The sequence below is a fragment of the Tachypleus tridentatus genome, chromosome 8 (assembly GCF_004210375.1).
Source record: "Tachypleus tridentatus isolate NWPU-2018 chromosome 8, ASM421037v1, whole genome shotgun sequence".
In the NCBI taxonomy this organism is placed as follows: Eukaryota; Metazoa; Arthropoda; class Merostomata; order Xiphosura; family Limulidae; genus Tachypleus; species Tachypleus tridentatus.
The window spans coordinates 130,492,264-130,513,635 of record NC_134832.1 but is presented as its reverse complement, the minus strand read 5'-3'; the positions used below and the strand labels follow the sequence as shown (position 1 = coordinate 130,513,635).

General features: G+C 32.9%; 1 protein-coding gene across 5 annotated transcripts in view; it reads right to left on the bottom strand.

Moving 5' to 3' along the window:
- Positions 1–1,421: 1,421 nt before the first annotated feature.
- LOC143223490 (uncharacterized) overlaps positions 1,422–21,372 on the bottom strand; it is a 55,886-nt gene continuing 35,935 nt past the window's right edge. For all 5 annotated transcript variants that reach the window (XM_076451543.1, XM_076451541.1, XM_076451544.1 and 2 more), the window contains 2 exons: positions 20,351–20,510; positions 1,422–5,990 (listed from right to left, as the gene is read on the bottom strand). In XM_076451543.1, coding sequence (XP_076307658.1) covers positions 4,351–5,990; positions 20,351–20,510 — 1,800 coding nt within the window. In that variant the 3' untranslated portion in view covers positions 1,422–4,350. The remainder of the gene's footprint in view (positions 5,991–20,350; positions 20,511–21,372) is intronic.

Genomic DNA, 21,372 nt, shown 5'->3' with positions numbered 1-21,372 from the left:
CCTGCTGTTGTATCCAAAGTCAATGCTTCTCTTTATCTATTGCCTCTCATTTGATTAGGATAGCCTTCAACCTACAAACTCTACATAAAAATAGTAAATTTTCATTATTAGCTTCTTTAAAGGTACATGGCATTCACGAGTTCCCATATAAAACCTACTCATTACACCTAACAAACTGTGAATTCTTAGCTTCTAAGCTAGTCTTATCAATTGTATATATACTTAAGTCTAAAAATAAGTACTTAATACTAAATACCAGTAACCTATTGATAATACTGTTATTGTTAAGCCTAATGATTAAGAACCACTTATTTTTTATCACAACTCTGTTTTTACACTAAAGTTTCTTTAATTATATAACATAAAAACAAAACTTATTAATTTATTAAAACTAACAATATACATAATGTTAATAATTAAATGAATTTAGCTTGATTTATAACCTATCTATAAGTTATAATAATATAACAGCTTTTAAAAACCAAGAAACAATAAACTAATTTTAGATTGTATTTACTTGATAAAACAATGTATCTACTCTCTTACAATTTCCCAGTACATTGAAATACACCCAAGTCTAAAGAAGTAAAGCACCATTACACATACTAAGTTTCTTTTGGTGTAGTAATGAAACTTACACCACTGAAATGTAAATAAAAAAATCATACAGTTTCACTTTTATTTAACAAAATTGCAATATCTGGTAAGTATATATATTGTTATTTAACCAAAATTACTATAAATTGTGTTATAGATATCTTTCAGAAATCTGTAATAGCTTAACTTTTCAAAGTCCTTCCTCTTCAGTTGCACCCTCTTACTTACTTTTAATAATTCTATTGTTAAAAATCTCATTATTCATAAAAAAGCTCTTTACCAAAGCAGAAACTAATAAATGCAAACTAAACCTTGTATTGATGTAATGAAATATAACAACTGATAAGCATAAAACTGTTCATTTCAGTAGCTGTAACAAACTATTTCATAATGATATAATAGCTTCATAACACAGTTAAATCATTACTTTAGCCTTTACAAAACAGAAATTCATATATTAAATCATATCAATCATAAAGAGATGTCATACAAAAACACAAAAAACCCATAAAAATACAGAAGTATATATAAAAAAAAGCTTAAACAATGACAAGTAATTTTTGTACTTAAAATCAAAAACAGGAGTTAAAAGAATCCTTTGACATCTTATATTGCAAAAAAAAAAAGGATAAACACTGAAAAATCACAAAACAGTAAAACCATTTAAACAATTAAATACAACGCTAATCAAAAACCAGTTATAATGTTACATGAACATGGTAACATTAAATAATTATAATGATCTGCTGCATAATATTGAATAATGAATTTGATGAAATGTCATAGCATTGTTCACATGACTAAAGTAAAAGAGACTTGTAACATAATAGATAAATAGTATATTTTATTTTGGATAAAAATCAACAAAGAAACAATACAGTATACATCTAATATACTTAAAATAAATACATATATATATGTAAACACAACTTTGGGATACAACATTTTTGTGTTCTTACATGCAACTGCATGTAGAGAAACTCTTACAAAATTATTAGAACTGATGAAACACAAAGTAATACAAAGAACAACCAGAAGAAAAACACTAAGACAGATGTATTTGTAATACAAATCCATTAAATGAAATATAAGAAAGCCATAAAAACCATTTAACCTTTCAATTGAACTGTAACTTTTACAAAATTTAAGACTATATACACTGTTTTACATTCCAACCTAAGGACAATTCATTAGCAGTGGTGGTTTGTTGTATTATACAACTTAATTCTGCTAGGGCCTAACAGGTATTGAGAAGTTCTGTTCATAACTGCTGGATCTTGTTCTCAAATCATAAGAAAATCTCCAGACATTTCCACAGCCTGTCATTTTTTAGGTTATAGATACCAGAGACCAGTTGGTTTCAGGTGTCTTAGCAATTAGCTAAAATCCAAGTCCTGTATGTTACTGAACATACTGTTTATTAATTACTATTTTTTTCCCACTATGCAGCATTTAATTCCTACAGACTCAAAGATTCAGTGAAGTATAAGTAACTACTTTTGAAAACAAGAGAGCCAAAAGGAATAGGAATCTGGACTATATATAGCAAAAGTTATTATAAAATGTTAGGTCAGATAATTTCTAATTAGTCACAAGTTCAGTAGGGGTGTAGACTGTTAAATGTTATAACTGTCCTGCTAAAAACATGCCCAATTTTAAATTACATTTTGGATGCAGGGTAATAAGATTTCACCTTCACCAAGCAATATTTCTACAGATTTAGCATGTTCTTGCCTGTAGAACATGTACCACAACTTAACTAATATATATTAGCTGTTATCATTCCTGTGGCAAAAGAGGAAACAGTTTACCCTCCAACCCAGTTCTGCTTCTGTCTAGTCATTATATGAAGAACGATCCAGTCTCTAGTTGTGAAGACTACAGAAGTTAGTTCCTACACATGAGCTGTCACAAATTAGTGTACAGTAACCTGTGTTCTAAACATGAGAATCAGGTTACACATCAACTTTTCCTCAGAACTTCTTCCTCTTACAAGCACAGTACTAACTAGGTACAAAGGTTCACCCCACATGCGATACTTTCTCCTACCCAGTAATACACACAACATGCATTTTTGCATATCTTTCACTGTAATCCCTTCAGTAGGAGATACTTCAGGCTTTGTATAAAATTAGGATGTACAACTATAAAACTGGAAGAAGAAATAAAAAATAAATTGATTTAAGGGCCTGCAGGCAGTAGGTATTTAAGTACTTCAGGCTTTGTACAAAACTAAGATGTAAAACTAAAAAACTCAAAGAAGCAACCAAGGCAGTACATACTTTAGCCTTTGTATAAAACACGAATGTAAAATAAAAAAATAAAATAAACTGGAGGAAGCCACTAAAATGACAGGAGTTCTCAATGATAAGATATATATCTTCCATGGTATAGGTTACAGAATAAATACCCCCTTTTTGTGTGTGTGATGATACTTCTGGCCTTTGAATTCTTTAAAACATATCTATTTTTTCATCGCTTCTACACAAGACAATCAGGTTTAAAAGGTTGTGAATTTGATATAACAGAGCTGATATTTCTCTATGTACATTCCTATGTAATTTGTTTCTTTTAAAAAAGAATTATTAATATTTATTTATTTGCATTTTGTAGCCTTCAATAAGCTGTTTGCCATATACACCCAATCTCAAACATTACTATGAATATCAGAATATAACATAATTACTTAAAAAAGTTTTATATGAAGATTCAGTTCGATTAGATGAATATTACTGGAACTTCAAATTATCTTAAAAAGGTTATTTTTTAGTTCAATGTACTGAAACATGATAGAGAAGTGAAGCAGAGTTTAACCTGGTAGTTCCTCACATGAAGTAAGACAATGGAACCAATTACTATTCTTAATAGATCATCACTTTTTGTGCACTCTATATACATCATATGTCAAGGTGATAGAAAGGATCAGCTTACTAAGTATGTAATTTTGTTTTTAATGAATTTATGCATATTTAAAAGGCTCAACACATAGTTCAAGATGACACTTGTATCTATCCTGAATGATTAGTTCATTTTATCTCAGAACCTCTGGTGTTGGTATTAACACTTATTGATAAGCTTACGAATAAAAGTGTTAGTACCCGTACCAGCCATTCGAATGTACACTTTTATTTCATGTAAGTTTCTTGTCATCAAGAGGGATTGGTTCATTGAAATCCTAGAGTGTTTAACTTTTCAGAAAAGGCTCAACATCATCTTTCTTTGTTGATGAAGAATTACTCTTCTCTTCAAGAAAGGTGAGAAACACACTTTACCAGAATTATGTTTCACACATGGAACTAAATTATTCCTTCTCATGTATTTTGAAGTTACAATTACTGACAAATTTCTCTCAAAAATACATGACACAAAAAGTATTTCTCCCAAGAAAAGTATTCTCTCATGTTTTCAAAGATCTCCATTTATCCCACACACACATTCATACATTACACAATTGTATGATTTCTCCAAACATGCATCTTCTTCAAAACCATATTCAGTAGTAACTTAATTAATACCAAAGTAGGTAAGTAATATTTTTGAAACTCTACAAATGTTTGGTTTCTCACCTCTATATATTATCCCATGGCTTTTCACTACAATTTGTTAGAAATTCTTTACCATACACTCAACAATAATATAGTAATATTTCACCTATTTGTATTCTCTCATGTTTAAGTCAATATTTATTGCAAAGTCATTTTCACAAATTATGAAACTAAGTTGTCTCTCCTGTGTGTATTTAGCTGATAATTTTCAAGGAATTATTTCTTCTGAAGTGTTTCCCATAAATGCACAACTGTACATGTTCTTGCTATGTATTTTTATCTGATGCATTTTTAATTTATAACTTTTTGTGAACTGTTCTTCACAAATTACACAACTGTAAGGCTTCTCCTCAGAGTGTATTCTTTTATGAAGTTTTAATCCAATATTTGTTACAAACTGTTTTCCACAAACTGCACAGCTGTATGGCTTCTCTCCAGAGTGTATTCTTCCATGTATTTTTAATTTAATATTTGTCCCAAATTTCTTTCCACAAACTGCACAACTGTAAAGTTTCATATGTGTTCCTAGATGTTTTTTTAACTTACTACTTGATCTGAAGCATTTCTCACAAACTCCACAACTGTAAGGTTTTTCTCCAGTGTGTATTCTCTCATGTGTTGTTAGATTAGATTTCAATCCAAAGCATCTTCCACAATATGTGCAACTATAAGGTTTCTCTCCAGTATGTATTGTTTCATGTATTTTTAAATAGCTATTTGTTCTGAAGTGTTTTCCGCAAACTGCACAACTATAAGGTCTCTCCCCAGTGTGTATTCTCTCATGTGTTTGTAGATTACATTTCAGTCCAAAGCTTTTCCCACAAACTGCACAACTGTAAGGTTTTGTATGTGTTCTCTGATGTGTTTTTAATTTACTACTTGATCTAAAGCTTTTTCCACAAACTGCACAACTGTAAGGTTTCTCCCCAGTGTGTATTCTCTCGTGTGTTTTTAAATTAGACTTCAACCCAAAGCATTTTCCACAATATGCACAACTGTAAGGTTTCTCTCCAGTGTGTATTTTCTCATGGGTTTTTAAATAACCACTTGTCCTAAATTGTTTTCCACAGATTGCACAACTGTAAGGTCTCTCCCCAGTGTGTACTCTCTCATGTGTTTGTAGATTAGATTTTAGTCCAAAGCATTTTCCACATACTGCACAACTGTGAGGTTTTGTATGTGTCCTTTGATGTGTTTTTAACTTTCTACTTGATCTAAAACATTTTCCACAAACTTCACAACTGTAAGATTTCTCCCCATTGTGTATTTTCTCATGTGTTTGTAATATAGATTTCAGACCACATTTTTTCCCACAAACCTCACAACTGTAAAATTCTTCCATGGTGTGCCTTTTCTGATGTTTTTTTAAGTAAGAATTTCTTCCAAATTGTTTTCCACAAACTGCACAACTGTAAGGTTTCTCTCTATTATGCATTTTTTGATGCATTTTTAAGTTACTACTTGTTCCAAATTGTTTTCCACAAGCAGAACATTTGTAAGGTTTATCCCCAGTATGTGTTCTCCGATGTGTTTTTAACTCACTATTTGTTACACACAGTTTTCCACAAATTGCACAACTGTAAGGTTTATCTCCAGTATGTGCTTTTTGATGTCTTTTTAAATTACTATTTGTTACAAATTGGTTTCCACAAATTACACAACTGTATGGTTTATCTCCAACTTGAGGTATAATAGACTGTTTTAGGTTCTTTCCATTCAAATTTGTTTTTTCACATACATAATTGTTTGGTATGGGGAATTTCATGGTTTCTGTAAATGAGGCTTCTTGTCTTAAAACATATCCAGGAAAGTGACTTCCACAACAGATGCTTACACTAGTCTTTACATCTAAATTCAAAATATATGATAAGAAAAACATTGTTAATAATAACATACGTTAGTTTATTTGTAAATAAACTTTAAATACATTTCATTTGCCCAGTACAATGAAAACAAATGTCAAAATATTAAAAAGATAAACAATTATGATGCAGTTTTTTTGTTTTTTTTTATTAATAGTTTCATACTTTATGAGAACATATCCCCTGGACTGAAATACCACTGAAACCATAAATTGCAGGTAATATGGCAAGTTGAAGAGTTTTCATCAGTCAAAATATAAAACTAACTGTGAAACTACGACAGTATAGTTTTATAACAGCCAATGTTACTTTCCACCAGTAATTACATGCTTAATTTTGATTCTTCTCTGACTTGTTTGCACATCTTATGATTTATTCACATTTACATTCAAAATTTAATTAATTTTATTGTCAATGTACATCAACAAAAGTAACTTTAAATGTAGTTTAAAGATGACATTATTATATTATCTACATTTCAGTTTATCATTTTAAAATAAAATATTTGTGAAATATTTCAATCTACAGTTCAATGTACCAATTTTCCACTTATATATATATAATTCTATTATTAAAGTATCATATTCAACATTATGATGTCTGACTTATTGTAGATACAATGTATATACACAATTTCAAAGTCAAACAAACACAATCAAAGTTAAACTGTTTCACATTCTAGACACAATACACTAGTGCCTTGATTATGCAACACCTGAATTTTCGCAACAAAACTAATTTCTGAGAGACTGTTTTTTCAAAACATGTTAGTTACTGTCTAGAATTACAATGACATAATTATTTTGAGAAGTTTTAAGGGAAAGAAAGAATGAAGAATAATGAAGGACCTGGTGTGTGTTCAAATTGTAAGTTGGCTGGTTCAAGCAGTCTTGTCTCTTTTATATTTGGCTGTTAAGACAAGAATACAAAACATTTGTAGCTTGGGTAACTTTACTGATTAGTGATTAAAAACATAGTAAAGAAAAACACACAAAATAAATAATATGACTTATTAAACATTTCAATCAACTTCAGTTGTCATCAGCTGTTTCGTGTTGCATGGCAGCCATCCTTTTAGCACAGATGCTTATTCAGGTTATGTTGGAGTGTTGTCCAGTTACGCATTGTCACCTACAGACTATTTCAACAAGGCTATTTTGTAATAATTCATATGCATAGATTTGTGCTAAGGTTTAACTTATTTTTTCATAGGCATTTATAGTATGTGAATGCATTTCTGTGCCTATAGCAGAAAAAGTGCTGAAATTTAGGATTTATTTGTACCTTTGTTAACAGTTAAACAAAAATAGAAATGGGCAATCAAAAGAGAGAGTAATTTTGTACAAAACATGGAATTGGACTCTTTGTATTTCACAGTTACAAGAAACTGAGCATGACTGATTGACACTTGCCTTTTATGATTATAACTGAGAAGACTTTTATAATTCTTGATAACAATGTGATTAAACAACAGTAAATAAGATTATAAATTAAGACAATGAACTTGCATATAATGAAAAATTTTAGTTAGATTAAACAGCAGGTTAACTAATGAGATAAACTACTGTCGGATTATCAACTGTTTTTGTTATCTGCAATTTTGCCATTTCCTTGGACAAGTAAAGATAACTGAAGCACCAATGTATATACATAAATATATTATTTGTTATAACCAAAAACAAGCCAAAAAAAAATGCTGCATCAATTGAAAAGATTCCTGGGTGCAGATCCTATGTGAGATATGAAATATACTCTAGGTTTTGGAGGTCACTATGGAAGTAGAACCCACATTACAGCAGGGATACACTGTCTATCAGTCTTAATCTCCATTTGTCTGTCTTACATAAAGAAAAATAAAGGAATAGCAACAGAAAAAATAGGTATAGAAACAGAAATTAGGAGAGTGAGACATGAGTACTCAAGCCCAGACTGTCCCACATCTATATCACCCTTCATTGCTTGCAGACAGTTGTGGGAAGGTAACTGCTCTCCATAGTAAAGAAGAAAAAGAAATTAAATGAAAAAATACACAAAAAGTAAAAATAAGGTACTACCATTTGTGGGTAAGTACGTTACACAAACTTACCTCTTGAAGTTAGCATTCCAGCCCCAATTATGGTAATAAGGCACTAACTGATAGCCCAGTAAATTAATGACACTAGTAGGAAGGGTCCCCAACCAGTTATCTAAACTAACTAGTATAGCTCCCAACCACCACTCATTGAAGTCTACTTAACAATTATTTTAATTTCTAAATCTAAATAATCTGCTTCTGTATAATATATTGAAGTATTTTTATTTCTAATTCTATCAGAAACAACAATATAAAATATTGTTGATTTCAAATATCATCCAGTAGAATAATTGATAAAAACATAAATATAAATATTTTGGACAAAAAGAATATATTTTACATATCCAATATTTGATTTACCCTTTTTTAATAGTAATGTACCACAATTTTTGAAATTTTGTGTAAAACTTGTAATAAGTTGCAATATGTATTGATAATGTTGAAATACTGACACAAAAATTAATAGCAAATGGATTTAATAAAACAAAACTTTGAATAAAATTGTTAAAATGTTCTGTAATAAATATAAAATAAATTTTACTAAACATTTATGATAACTATTTTTAGCTGTGAATAAGGTCATTTAACAACATGGCACTATGTTATGCGGATGAATGCCTTACTGCATATAAAGACTTGTTTATGGTGTATGAAAACTCATAGTTGCAGCAGGCTTTAATGGGTGGTAATTGGGAGTTACACCAGGAAACAAAAAGCTTTATATTTAAAAGAATAAAAAAAATATACTTTTAGAATCTCTCATATGCCATATTAATACATAAGAAAGGAGCTCAAATGAAGCCAGAATTCCCAAATGAGATAGAACTCCTTATGCAGGAAGAAAAAAGAAACAAGAGTTTTAGTAACCATAAGCTCTAAGTCTTAAAAGATCATTTAGCTTGCTGTGCAAACAAACTGAGAAAGACTTTCAAGTGAATCATATAGTAAGTAGGAGGTTCATACAGACTTAGGGAACTTGATCAGCCAATCTAAACATAATATCTCCCAAAATGTAAGGGAGGTCACAACTCTGAATGTTAATTTGGACAAAGGAGTCAGTCATTCATGTAGTATTGGAAATGGAGACAAAGAATACTTCTACCAAGTGAAAGCACTTATGACCTGGCTGAAAATGTACAGAGCCAATGTTTGAAGTGGGATGGAGATGCAGCCTCACTTTCTTTTAAGGAGGGCCAGAAACCATCCTGCTACATATGAGTATGTTGTAAGCTTCTCAGAAGGGAATGGTTCAATAGATGATGTAATAAATATTTACAGCAGCAAAGTACTGGCAAAATAAAGTATATTTTTACTTCAAATGTCATCTGAGAGCAAGGGAGGAATGAGACAAAGTAGCACACAGGTGGAGAAAATTACTCCTCTCACAACTGCTAGGTTGGTGTGATCAAGTTTATAACAACAAAGTACCCATTAAAATTTACATACTATAACTCCTAACCTGTTTATACAAAATTTTATTATTTAATTGCCCTTTGACCCAAGTCTAATTAATTATCCCATCACACAACTTGTATATCTCTCACTGACATGCAGCACTCACTCCTGCATCAAATGAAGTAATGTACAAGCTGTTCATGAGTACATCTTGTAAAAAATTATGATTATTATTATTTTTCATTATCTTACCTAATTTAACCTAATACATTTCTAATATTTACACTGTTAGTTATTTTAATAATCTACTATATAAAAACAAAAACTCATCTGTCTATCACATCAGTATATAATGGATGTTTAGAAAATTATAAAATTCATAATAAAATTCACTGCCTTTACCATCTCATTTAATAATTGATAGAATCACATGGTTAAGAAAGCAGAAATGTGTCCTTAAAAATTAACATTTTCCTAAATTCAAAATGTATTTCCGACAATACTTACCTGCACTGATAATATAGAGAATTCTTGATCTCCAGGGATTCCAATCTTTGCCCATCTAAGAATTGAAAACACTTGCTCATATTTCATACCCCATTCAAATGCCATAGTTCCTATATAAAAGGTAGAATAGGATATAACCAATCATTGGTATAGGTCAGCACCAACCAGACAGCTGAGGTTTCACAACTCAGGGTTTAAATTAAGGGGTCATGGTTCCTATATTCAAGTTAACAAAATATATTCATAAATGAACGCTTTAAAAATATTTCATGTCATTTGGTAGATAATATTTTGCTCTAATAGATGGTGTGTTCGATTTTCATATGTCTTTAATTTTTGCTTTCATTTTCAGCTCATTAAATGGAATGTCAAGTGAACAAAATCGAGCATTTTCGACACCATCTGCTTTTCGCATTTAATGCAATTTTGTTTAAAACAATGCATACTATATACCTAGGTATTACATGAAATAAAGCATAATAGTAATGGTTCATGCATTGAAACACAATGTTTTATATATACATATACACTTTTAGATCCCAACCTATAGCCATACATTGATGTGTTTTGCACCATTGGTATCACAAGAAAGTAAGCAATACCTATGTGGACAAACTATTTTCTTCACCTGAAGAAGTTTAAAAGGTGACACACCAGGCTTGGAATGGTGGGATCATAAATACTGTACTCAACCACAGGAACAAAACTCATTCAGTCTGGAATTATGAACATACATTCTCACTTCCCACCTGAGTGGACAAGGAGTATTCCACTTGCCCTTAGAATTATGGAGAGGACAAGGAACCCGTGCTCAACCAAGTGGTCCTCCTGTAAAAAAACATATAATTGAGAGCCCTGAAAGGACATAACAACTGATCAGGATCAGAGCAGTCACAAAATGAGAAAAAGCTAGTAAATAAATTTGAAAGAAGGATCCTTTCCCCAGCTGCCAGAGTCTTTGAAAGAAAGGACATATTGAGGTAAAGCAGGACAAATGTGGAACGATAAGAAGTCCTATGCACATGGGTTGTAAACAAGTCTTCACCAACAATGTACACAAGCCAACAACAATAAAAAATACAATTTAAGAGAAAAGTGAAATAAAGAACTTGAAGCTAATGAATCAAAATGAGGATGAAACAGCACATGTGAAACAACCGTAAAAGTCCAGTTTCGTAAATGAAAAAGGTGTTTTGGCCAAAGAATAAGAAAGGATTTCAGCTGACCTGATAGAACTTAGAAACCTTTCAATATTTGGAATACCTGAAAATAGTGAATATTGATGGCTTATATAAAACTATCATAGTCGAAGCAACTCTTCTCAAACACTTTTATAAATCAGGATATCGTAAATACTTTTGGATGAATAGAGTTTAAATTACTTTTAATGCACCAAAATATTCATTTTGGTTTGTAAATGGTCATGTTGACTTATGAAGAGATATAGTTAAATGCAGAGAACTCTTAAAAGTTAAACCTTTATGTCAGGCAAAGAACCACATACCATCCAAGCATTAAGTACGAATTTCCAAACAGTTGCATGTATAATGTCTGAAAGAGGTTGTCTCAAGAGAGATTTCCAATGTGGAAGAGGTGGACATTCCTGTAGATACTGAAGAAGCAGAAACAACATTTGTGCTAGCCAATATGGTGCAACAAAGAGAACTTGACAGGACGTAGAATGAACCACAGTCGGAACCTCGGACAACAGCCAAATCGGGGAAAAGGCATACAAATGTAAACCTGACTAGTCCTGAGTTTATACATCTGTTGCCAATGCTCGAGGATGAGATACTGGAAATCAAAACAACTGCAGTTGAGAATTTTAATGAGTCACACAGGCATTTATCACCAGAAATCAAACTGAGAGCAAATCCACTTGTGATGTAGCATCCATTCTGTCAGGAGAATCCAGCTGGGTTGAGACAAGTGATCTGCAATTAAATTCATCATTCCTGGAACATGACATGCTAAAATACTGGTACAATGGGAATGAACCCAAAAGAGAAGATCCAAGGTACAAAAACAAAAGTTTTGAGAATGTGTGCCTCCTTGATGAGAAATCTGAAATACCACCATGACATTTTTGGGATATACCATGACAATTTTTCCCTTCCAAAGAGACAAACCTTGAAACATCGCCCTGTGAACTGCAAATAGTTTGAGGATGTTGATATGAAGGATAGACTCATCTTCTGTCCAAATACTCTGGAACTTCTAACCCTCAAGGAAAGCTTTCCATCCCTGAAGAAATGCATCTGTGAATAACTGGTTCTTGGGACAAGGTGGTGGAATGGGTACCCCAATAGTGGTGGTTTTATTATCCAACCATCATTCACAATCCATGATGTTGCTTCTTAATAATGAAATAAAATGATCCAAAGGATCAGAATGCATGGTCCACTGATCATACAGTGATCACTGAAGAGTGCTCATGTGTGCTCATCCCAAAGAAATTAGATGCTCAAGTGATGCCCACATCCCTAAAAGAGAGAGGACCATTTGTACAGTAGAAAGAGGAGACATAAGTCTGAAGGCTTTTTTCACAGCTTGAGGGCCGAGAGGAATTGGTTAAGCACAGCTTAAGTGAGTATTGAAAAACAAACTCAGATAAAAATAAATATTATACCAGTGACAAAATTTTTTTTGTGGCTTCTGAAAGGAGAATCTGAAAAATTATTCTGCTAATTCACAGGATGGAACTAGAAGGAGCCAGTTATCCATATAATGATGTGCATACAGGCCCAAGGGATGCAGGTGATGAGAAAAAGACTAAAAGGTAGAGTTATGAACTGCAGCACTTGATGCTTGTATATAAAAACAAAAATGAAGACATCTCTGGGAAGATTCTTTTTTGACAGTATAGAGATAAGTGTCAGTAACATCAAACTTGGTGATCCAGAGCCATGGTGCAAAGTGCCATCATAGGTTGAGAAAAGATTCCATTGTAAAGCGAGTTGGATCTAAAAATTGGTTAAGATAGATTGATTAGTGCCAATCTCCTCTCTTCTTGAGTACAACAAATAAATGGGATTGACCATTTCTACTACCCTTTTGATTAACATCTCTTTTACAGCTTGGGAGTGAAGCTCCACTTCCCATGGATCTGTTAGAGGTGAAAAGGCAATAGGATGAGCAGACTGTGAAGGAAATGATGTAAATTCAATGACCAACTCTGCAGCCACATCATGAAGTACCCATAGATCTCTGGTGGAAGAACTCCAGACCTGCAGGAAGTGAAGTAATAATGTTCCTTCTGCTCCCCTTCTCACAGGATAGCCACCAATAACAACAGTGTTAGTCCACCCAAGTTGAAAATCCTCAAGAATATGAATGGACCCTGTTATGGGAACCAATAGACCTGAGAACCAATGAAGGAGGTTTGGAAACACTACAGGCGAGTTCTCCTAAATAAATGCCAGAAACATTGATGATAATGAAGAATGTAAATGGGCTGTATCAATTTGGAATTTAACATCTCTGGAACTCCAGCAAATAAACACATGACAGAGAAAAGGAGCCTCACCTAAGTCCATAAGGGCAGAAGACATTAAACAAACAATTACTAACAAAGCAAATCTACTCAATAAATCCCAAAAAACAAGCCAGGGAACCAAAGAAAGAAATTAATAAAACAATCTGATTGAGGTAGACATCAGCATAATCCCCAACTTTTCCTCAAATTGCTGTGAGGAATGTTGATAGGCTTTAGACAAAAGTTGGATTGAAGGACAACCATCAGAATAAGAAGAATTTGAAAACTTATCTGCGTAAAGTGATCCCAGGTTTCAATCTAGACTCCTACAGGGGGCCAATTCATTGAGAATCTACACAAATCTCTTTCTGATGGTGATGAACCAATGAATTTTAATCTAATAAATGTGGGGAACAAGGCATATCTATCATGTTGCATAACTGAGTGGCAAATCCCCCAAGATGAACAGCAATATTAGGAGTAGGAGAAACCAAGTAGCCACTTGTCATCCTTTCTGCTAACAAGGAAGGAGTAGATAGCAGAGGTGGAAGAGAAAAGGTCTTGTTGACCTTTGTACCAGACACATGAACATGGGAATTCATACCCACTGGGAAGTTTATTTCTCTTTAATTAATTTATAAATATAAATGAAAAAAGAACTGTAGAAATGCCAAATTAGTTAAAAGTCACAGTGTTAATAGTGAATAATTACAACACTCTTGATAGAAACTTTTCCTACATGATTTGTTTAGAAAAAGTTATTACATTATCTGAATTAACTATCCTTCTATAAAATATGAAGATAGATGGTACATTGAAGTTGGTTTATAATTTTTCAAATTAGAAGTTGCCTGTGACCTTTAATTGGGGTAGAAAAGACTGGAGCAAGAGTTTTCAATTCATAGATGGGCAAAGAGTAGAAACCCTGGAAACCATGATAGATCTATACTGTCAACAGAGGTAAATATGTTTTGGAATTATTTTTTTTGTTTCAATCTACATGGATTTCTCAAGAAGAATATTAGAACATACTGTAAAAACAGATAGCAGTCAAAATGTTAATCACACAATACTTAAAGGATATGATGAAATATGCATACAAATATTTTTGTGAAATACTAGAAATAGAATAGTTATTCTCCATACATCTATCATTACCAGATTATCATTAAGTTTTAAAAACATGTTCATAAAACATTTATTTAAATATAACTTTGAAAAGAGAAGTAGATCATTATTTCCCACAATACAACAGGCATAAGTTTGTAATGAATGAAGGATACAGCAGTATTCAGCTTCAAAAATTTCACAAACCATCCCACTTCAATTAATGAATGGGCCTAGTACTGAAAATTCTGTTTATCATAGACAAACTGAAGAAAGCGACAAGTGGATAAACAAATCAGGATATGGGAAAGTTAACATTTTCTTTACCTGAAAAAGTATTTCTGACAGATAACTCTTTAAACACACACTAGCTATTTTACTCTAACCTGCTTTTGAGACTTTGCATGTATTACTATAATTGTTTTTTTGTATAAAAACTTGTGACATGAGCTATGTTAGTGCATGATGTTATCACCAAGCAACAATACACCTTCACAAATAGGAGAGTGTCACATCTCCTTGCATAGTAGATCCTCAGGAAATTAACTGCATTTGTAAATAAAGCAAAAATATTGTGCACCAATAACTGGGAAGAATAATAGAAAGAAATGCATAGAGGTATCTACCTATTGGAAATACCACATTGATGTAGTGGAGGGGGAAGTACAGCTGCAAAACCCTAGGTGAGCTTTATTCTGAGAAGGTGACAGACAAAGAAAGCTCATGGAATGTGACACACTACTGTGAGGGCTACTAAAGAAGCAAATTCATGGGAGATCATATCCATCTCATGGAAGGTAAAATGTTTGCCCAGGTGTAACTATGAAAGACAAAAGGCAAAATAAGCCAATGTTTCACAGGGATGGGAAGAAAAATATGATAAACTGAGCTTTGCCATACAACAGGTCATATGATCAAAAAACATAGTGTGACTGGGGTAATGATGAGACTTTTCAGACTGGTATGTATTGTTATACAACTTACTACCACACAGAACACTTAATCCCATCCAGCTTGTCAAAACCTTTGGAATATTGGTACATTATATAACAGGGAGTAAGATGCAGTATACTAACATGGACACCCATGCCATACTTCCAACTGAATTGTGCTGCTCACTTAAATTCTCACCAGAAAAATCCCACAAATGTTGAGGAATTTTCCAAGTTAACCACTACGATGGCTAGAAACTAGAAACAGTAAATGTCTCCCATGCTCCACTCAAAAACAAGGGAGAAATTTGCATTGGGAAATACTAGAGGGGTGTCTGAATCAACTGTATCTAACCACTACAAAGGTATTTTACAGGAGAAAATGCAACACATTTCCATGAAATCTAATAGGTAAAATCAGCATTTATGGGTCAAGGAAATGTGAAGGTACTCTCCTCTGGTGGCAGCTTCTTCCATGATAATTTATGGAAGTTATGGTCTTTAATGAATCTATAAAATTCAGAAATTTAGGAGAAACTTTTCATATCAACACGGAGATGGACTGTACATCAAAAAATCAAATATACTGTATAAAATGTGCAGGTTGTGGATTGGATTATATTGGGCAGACCAGGGACCAATTAAAGAACAGAATGATTATCCACAGACAACAGATAAATTACCCAGAATTGCGACAAATTGGACTAAGTAAACATTTAAACCAATGTGCAAAGGAAAAATACCTGAAATTCAGAGTAATACTATTCTATAAGATTAGAAGAGACTGTGAGCAAACAAGAAAAACGATAGAGAAACATTTTATCCATAAATATGTCAGAATTAAATGAAATTCCTCCAAAATAGTGATATGAATAATTTTATGAATGAAAACTTTACAAATCACGTGATTCTGATTATGTTCTCATTAACAATCAAACATACTAATGTTCTATATTTTCCTACCATTTTATAATGCAGTGTGATCAGTGAAGCATGAAATGCGTAACTGCAAACAAACGACCTTAATATCATCATGTGAAGCTTTTATTTCTATGTGTGTATATACACACACACACACACATCTTGTGGAAAACCCCATCTCAACAGATTCACTTTTGGAGGCAGGATGGATAGGTTTAATACTTGCCATTACCCCTGACTTGATGCAGATTTAGGAAATTAACAATATACTGTGAGGCAACAGTGACCACTAAGTGGCTTTCAAAAAGTAAATGAGATTGATAGTATTAATGGATAAGGAAATAGAAAAAGCACATATCCACCAAAGATGATGAATATATTGGAGTACGGCAATTGGAACAAAGTGAAATTCAGATAAAGACAAAACCACTAAATCTTGGAGATAATGAGGAATGAAAATGTTGGGCACAGTCAAGATTCCAACCTGAAGAAACTCATCCAAGAGCCATTGAAATTGCAAAGTCAGAGAGTGAGTTAGGTGGCAAATTTGATATGATACAGCCTGCAAGACAGGAAATGATGATCTGTATAAGCTGAAAAATCCATCTAGTAGGTATAGAAGACAAGAACTCCCTGGAAGAAGAGAGGTTCCTAGTAACACCTGACTGCCCAAACTGGACACAAAAGACACAATTAGAGTTGTTACAATCATAAAGAGATGAGTTTGGGAAAAAAGGTATGTCTATGGAAGGAACAAGTAGTCAGCGAATAAAATCATGGTAGACCTGTAAACAAAGTAAATGAAGCACCAAATGCATAAAGATCTGATCTGCAATAACCACATACAAAAAGGAAAAGAAAATAAGATCTTAAGAAAGAGAGATGGTGTAAGGAGCAAGTAGACAACAGTTCAGGAATCTGAGTAAGAGCATGTAAAACAACATTAAAATCCCAGTTGGACAAAGAAACTGGACAAGGAAAACAATGTGTGTGTATTTTCATATAGCAAAGCCACATTGTTCTCTCTGCCATGTCCACAAGGGGGAATCAAACTCCTGATTTTAACATGCAAGTCTGAAGACTAACTGCTGTCTCACCAAGGGAAGGAAATTAATTCAGAAGAGTGAGGAAAAGTAGAAAGAACAAGGGAAGAAAGGGCATAACCATAATGGTGACAGGTAGCCCCAAAATTGCTGAATAACTTGTAATGGTAGAAATTGACAAGCCATTGTCAAGCAACCAGGTAAAGAAGGCCAAAAGGTGGACAAAAGAGGTCAGCCTGGTGGTAAACAGTAGCAGATGGATTAGTGGTGAAAAAGCATGCCCCATATATTTAGATACATTGTAGATGGGCAACACAAGTAGGACAAAAACAGGAGTTACAAAATCAGATAAACCTAACTGCCAAATACAGGACCAAAAACTCCCACCTGTGAAGATGAAGGGATGAGACTTTCCTAGGTGAAAGGGATATGTAAACAGCTGAAGCAAGAGTAATACAGATGATGGTAAAAGAAAAGGGGTCATGGATGCCAGATGGTGGAAAAGAGGAAACCAAGACTCAGCTGGCCAAAAAAAGTGTTACCAACGGGATTCAACAAGGATTGTTGCCAATTAATGTCAACAAAATGTAAAGAGGATGATAAACATACAGAAATAGATTAAACCAGTACTGACTGAGAACATTCAAAGTCAAAACATATGAAAGAGGTACAGGGGATCAGGAAAGTAGATGTTTGATAACTGATCTTTGGCATGCCTAACTGGGAACAGAACCAATAAAAGAACTGAGTATGAGGTGGTCATTTCTTTGGAAAAAACCTGTCCAGTCAAGAAAGTTGATCCACTGCCAACTACAATACCTCTTGTAGGAATTTGGATGTGGGTGGCAACAGAATACTATTGAAGAAGCCTAATGTGATCCTGGTCTAAAGGGGAAAAGATGTTTGACAGAAGTAGCAGTCTCTCAAAAGGAGATAGAACATCTCATGCAGGAAGTACAAAATAAAACTGAGGTGACTTGATGCTTCTTGTCTTGCAAACAAATTTGGAAAAGCAGAGCCCGAATGAATCAAGAATTAAAAAAAGATGCCAAGGTGGACCAAATATTGAATTGAAGTCAGGATTGACTTAGAAAACTTGACCAGCCAACTCAAATGGGCTACTGCTTAGAGAACAGATGTGACTGAGAAGGTACCTTTTGAAAAGACACAAGTAAGAGTCAACTGTTCATAGAACAATGGCATCAAAGTCAAAGACTGGACATATCTAATAAATGCTGAAAGGAAAAGCCTGAGACTAGTACATTTGATCTAAGTGAAGGAAATGCTAGGAAGGCAAGACAATTAAAATATGTAAAAACGAGTGAGATATCAGCTGCGGTGGTCATCCATAGTGCTTCCATTTTGAACTGTGAAACAAACAGAAACTGAAGAAGAGAAGAAAGGTCTATGATGGAACACCAGTTTCTGACTTTTTCCTTTTTTTTTGAAACTATAAATAAAACAAGAATAAAATACAAGTACCCCCCTCAATGACTTCCACATACAAGTCACCTCAATCGACCACAGCAGCTGCTAGTCCTTAGAAAAGCTATACAATGAAAAGGCATAAAAGGACAAGAAGCAGAAGAGGAAGCAACCTGACGAGACTCCTAATGATAACTTAAACTTAGAAATTCAGGAACCAAACTAATCAGGGGTTCCCAAGATAAAACTGGGAGAGGCAAACAGCCAAATGTAAGACATTAAAATTAATGAAATTCCAGAAACAAAGATTTAAGCAGGACACAACAGAAGTTGAAAATTGAGGGCAAGGTAAAAAACATGTATGCGTAAGATTTTCCCATAAATCTCAAAGTGTCATGACGTAAAATCATAAAAAAATAAAGCATGAATATATAGCAAAGAAGTAGAGTATGCAAGAGATGAAAACAGATGAAGAGTATGAGAAAGAAAACGAAAATGAAAAGATTCCCAAGCTGAAAGAAAAGACTCAAGTAATGGAGGGTCATGTAGAATTAGCAAGAAAAGCATAAAAAACAAACAAAATTTATTACTTGGTGATGCAACTTTAAGTTGAAGTTACAGACTAAAAGGAAACTAAAAAAAGCTAACACTATTAAAAGGTGGTGCAAATCTCATGAAATTATTAAGTTTTAAACTTGAAAACAGTGCTGAGGTTAAAAATGAACTTAATTTCAATTGCAAGTGCTCATGGGGATCTACTGCCCAAGAAGGATAAGTCACCCACCTATTGGTGAAGGGCTATTGTCACATAATGTACATGAGTACATTTAAGAGTGAGAGCTACTCCTAAGGCTAGGGAAATGAACAAAATATATTTGGCAATGATATGAGTTAATAGCTCTTTTTCACGCTAAGTCTTTACAAAAAAAACCAGGAAAATAAGAAATGCAGCTCAAAAAGACTCTTACTGTTTCATTTTGTAGAAACAATGGCTGTTTTCTCCATCCATTTCTAACCAACCTTTTTTAACAAGTTTTTCAACTGTTCTAATTTTATCACTTTAAACTGTTTAACACAATAATTTTAAGTACAGATATCAAAAGACACATCAAACATAAATCTTTCTTTCTTCTTTATAATGACTTTAATCCCAACTAGGTTTGGGTCATCCAGTATTTTTTTTAAGCCAACAATATTTACACCCAGGTGGCCAGCTCAGATGACACAAACACACAGAACAAGCATGTTTGGTGATGTAGATTTGGATTCACAATCTTCAGGTTGTGAGTTAAGCACCTTAACCACTAGGCCAAACATATATATATATATATATACTTCAAAGTAATCTTAAAGATTAAAAAGTGGTCTTATAAGAGTTCAATAAATTGTAACTGATTATTAAGAATCCAACTAGTTTTTTCAGCCACTGCCATTAAATTTAGTTTTCTTAGAGATGTCTGTACTCACCAGAGCTAGTTTCTAACCTAGATTCACTTTCTGTTTTCACATTTGTAACACTACATTTTGAACAATCCAGATTATCATCACTGCTGACACTGAACTTTGAAATAACCTCATCTTGTGGTACATCATCAGGCTGTTCTGCTTTCACTCTGACAAATATATTCTAGAATCAAACAATACATTCCAGAGATTAATAAAAAGAACAATTAGGGGCATCACTAAAGTACAGAAATGGATTAGTCTCTACAGTTTAATAATCTAAAACATGGTGATATAAATCTAACATTTGAATTATTTAAATATCTGAAACACTTTTATTGTTTTTTGAATATATGAAAATATTCAATGTGTAAAAATGCAGAGTAAAGTTTAATTTTTGTCATTTGTAGTTTCAGGTTTTGAATGAATAAATTTTAATGAATTATCATCATCATTGGAACACTCCATACCTGAATATATCTTTTATTAAATAAATAAGCAAGAAAAATTGAGCTTTATAAGGATACACTAATGAAGTGAAAAAAAATCAAACATTGATGTTTTAATATAACCAAATATCTGAACTTGAGATTCCAAGTATTTCAGTTTAATTTTTGTTATTGACAAAATGGAACACTTTAGCCACATTTACAGACATCACATATATAATATACCTTCACCAAATCTTATACCTACAAGTTATACAAGATCTCCAACAAAGATCCAGAAATTTGATAACAGAAGAAAGTTACACCAGAAAAAAAAAACATTGTAACAAAGTGAACAGCATCGTTGTCAACAAAAAAAACCCTAAATTCTGTCAAGACAGAGCTTGCATAAAATTTGAAGCATATATAATAAGTCACATGGAACGTGGAGGAATAATGAGTGATGTATATTCGCAATGTGTAAAGGGCATTATATATTGTTTCAGTTCCATGTTTGGTAACATGATGAATTTAAATTCATAAAAAAAAAAGACTTTCATAACTTTAGATGTGCTTATTTTTTCAAACCGATTTTGATTTTTAAAATGTAAAACTTTC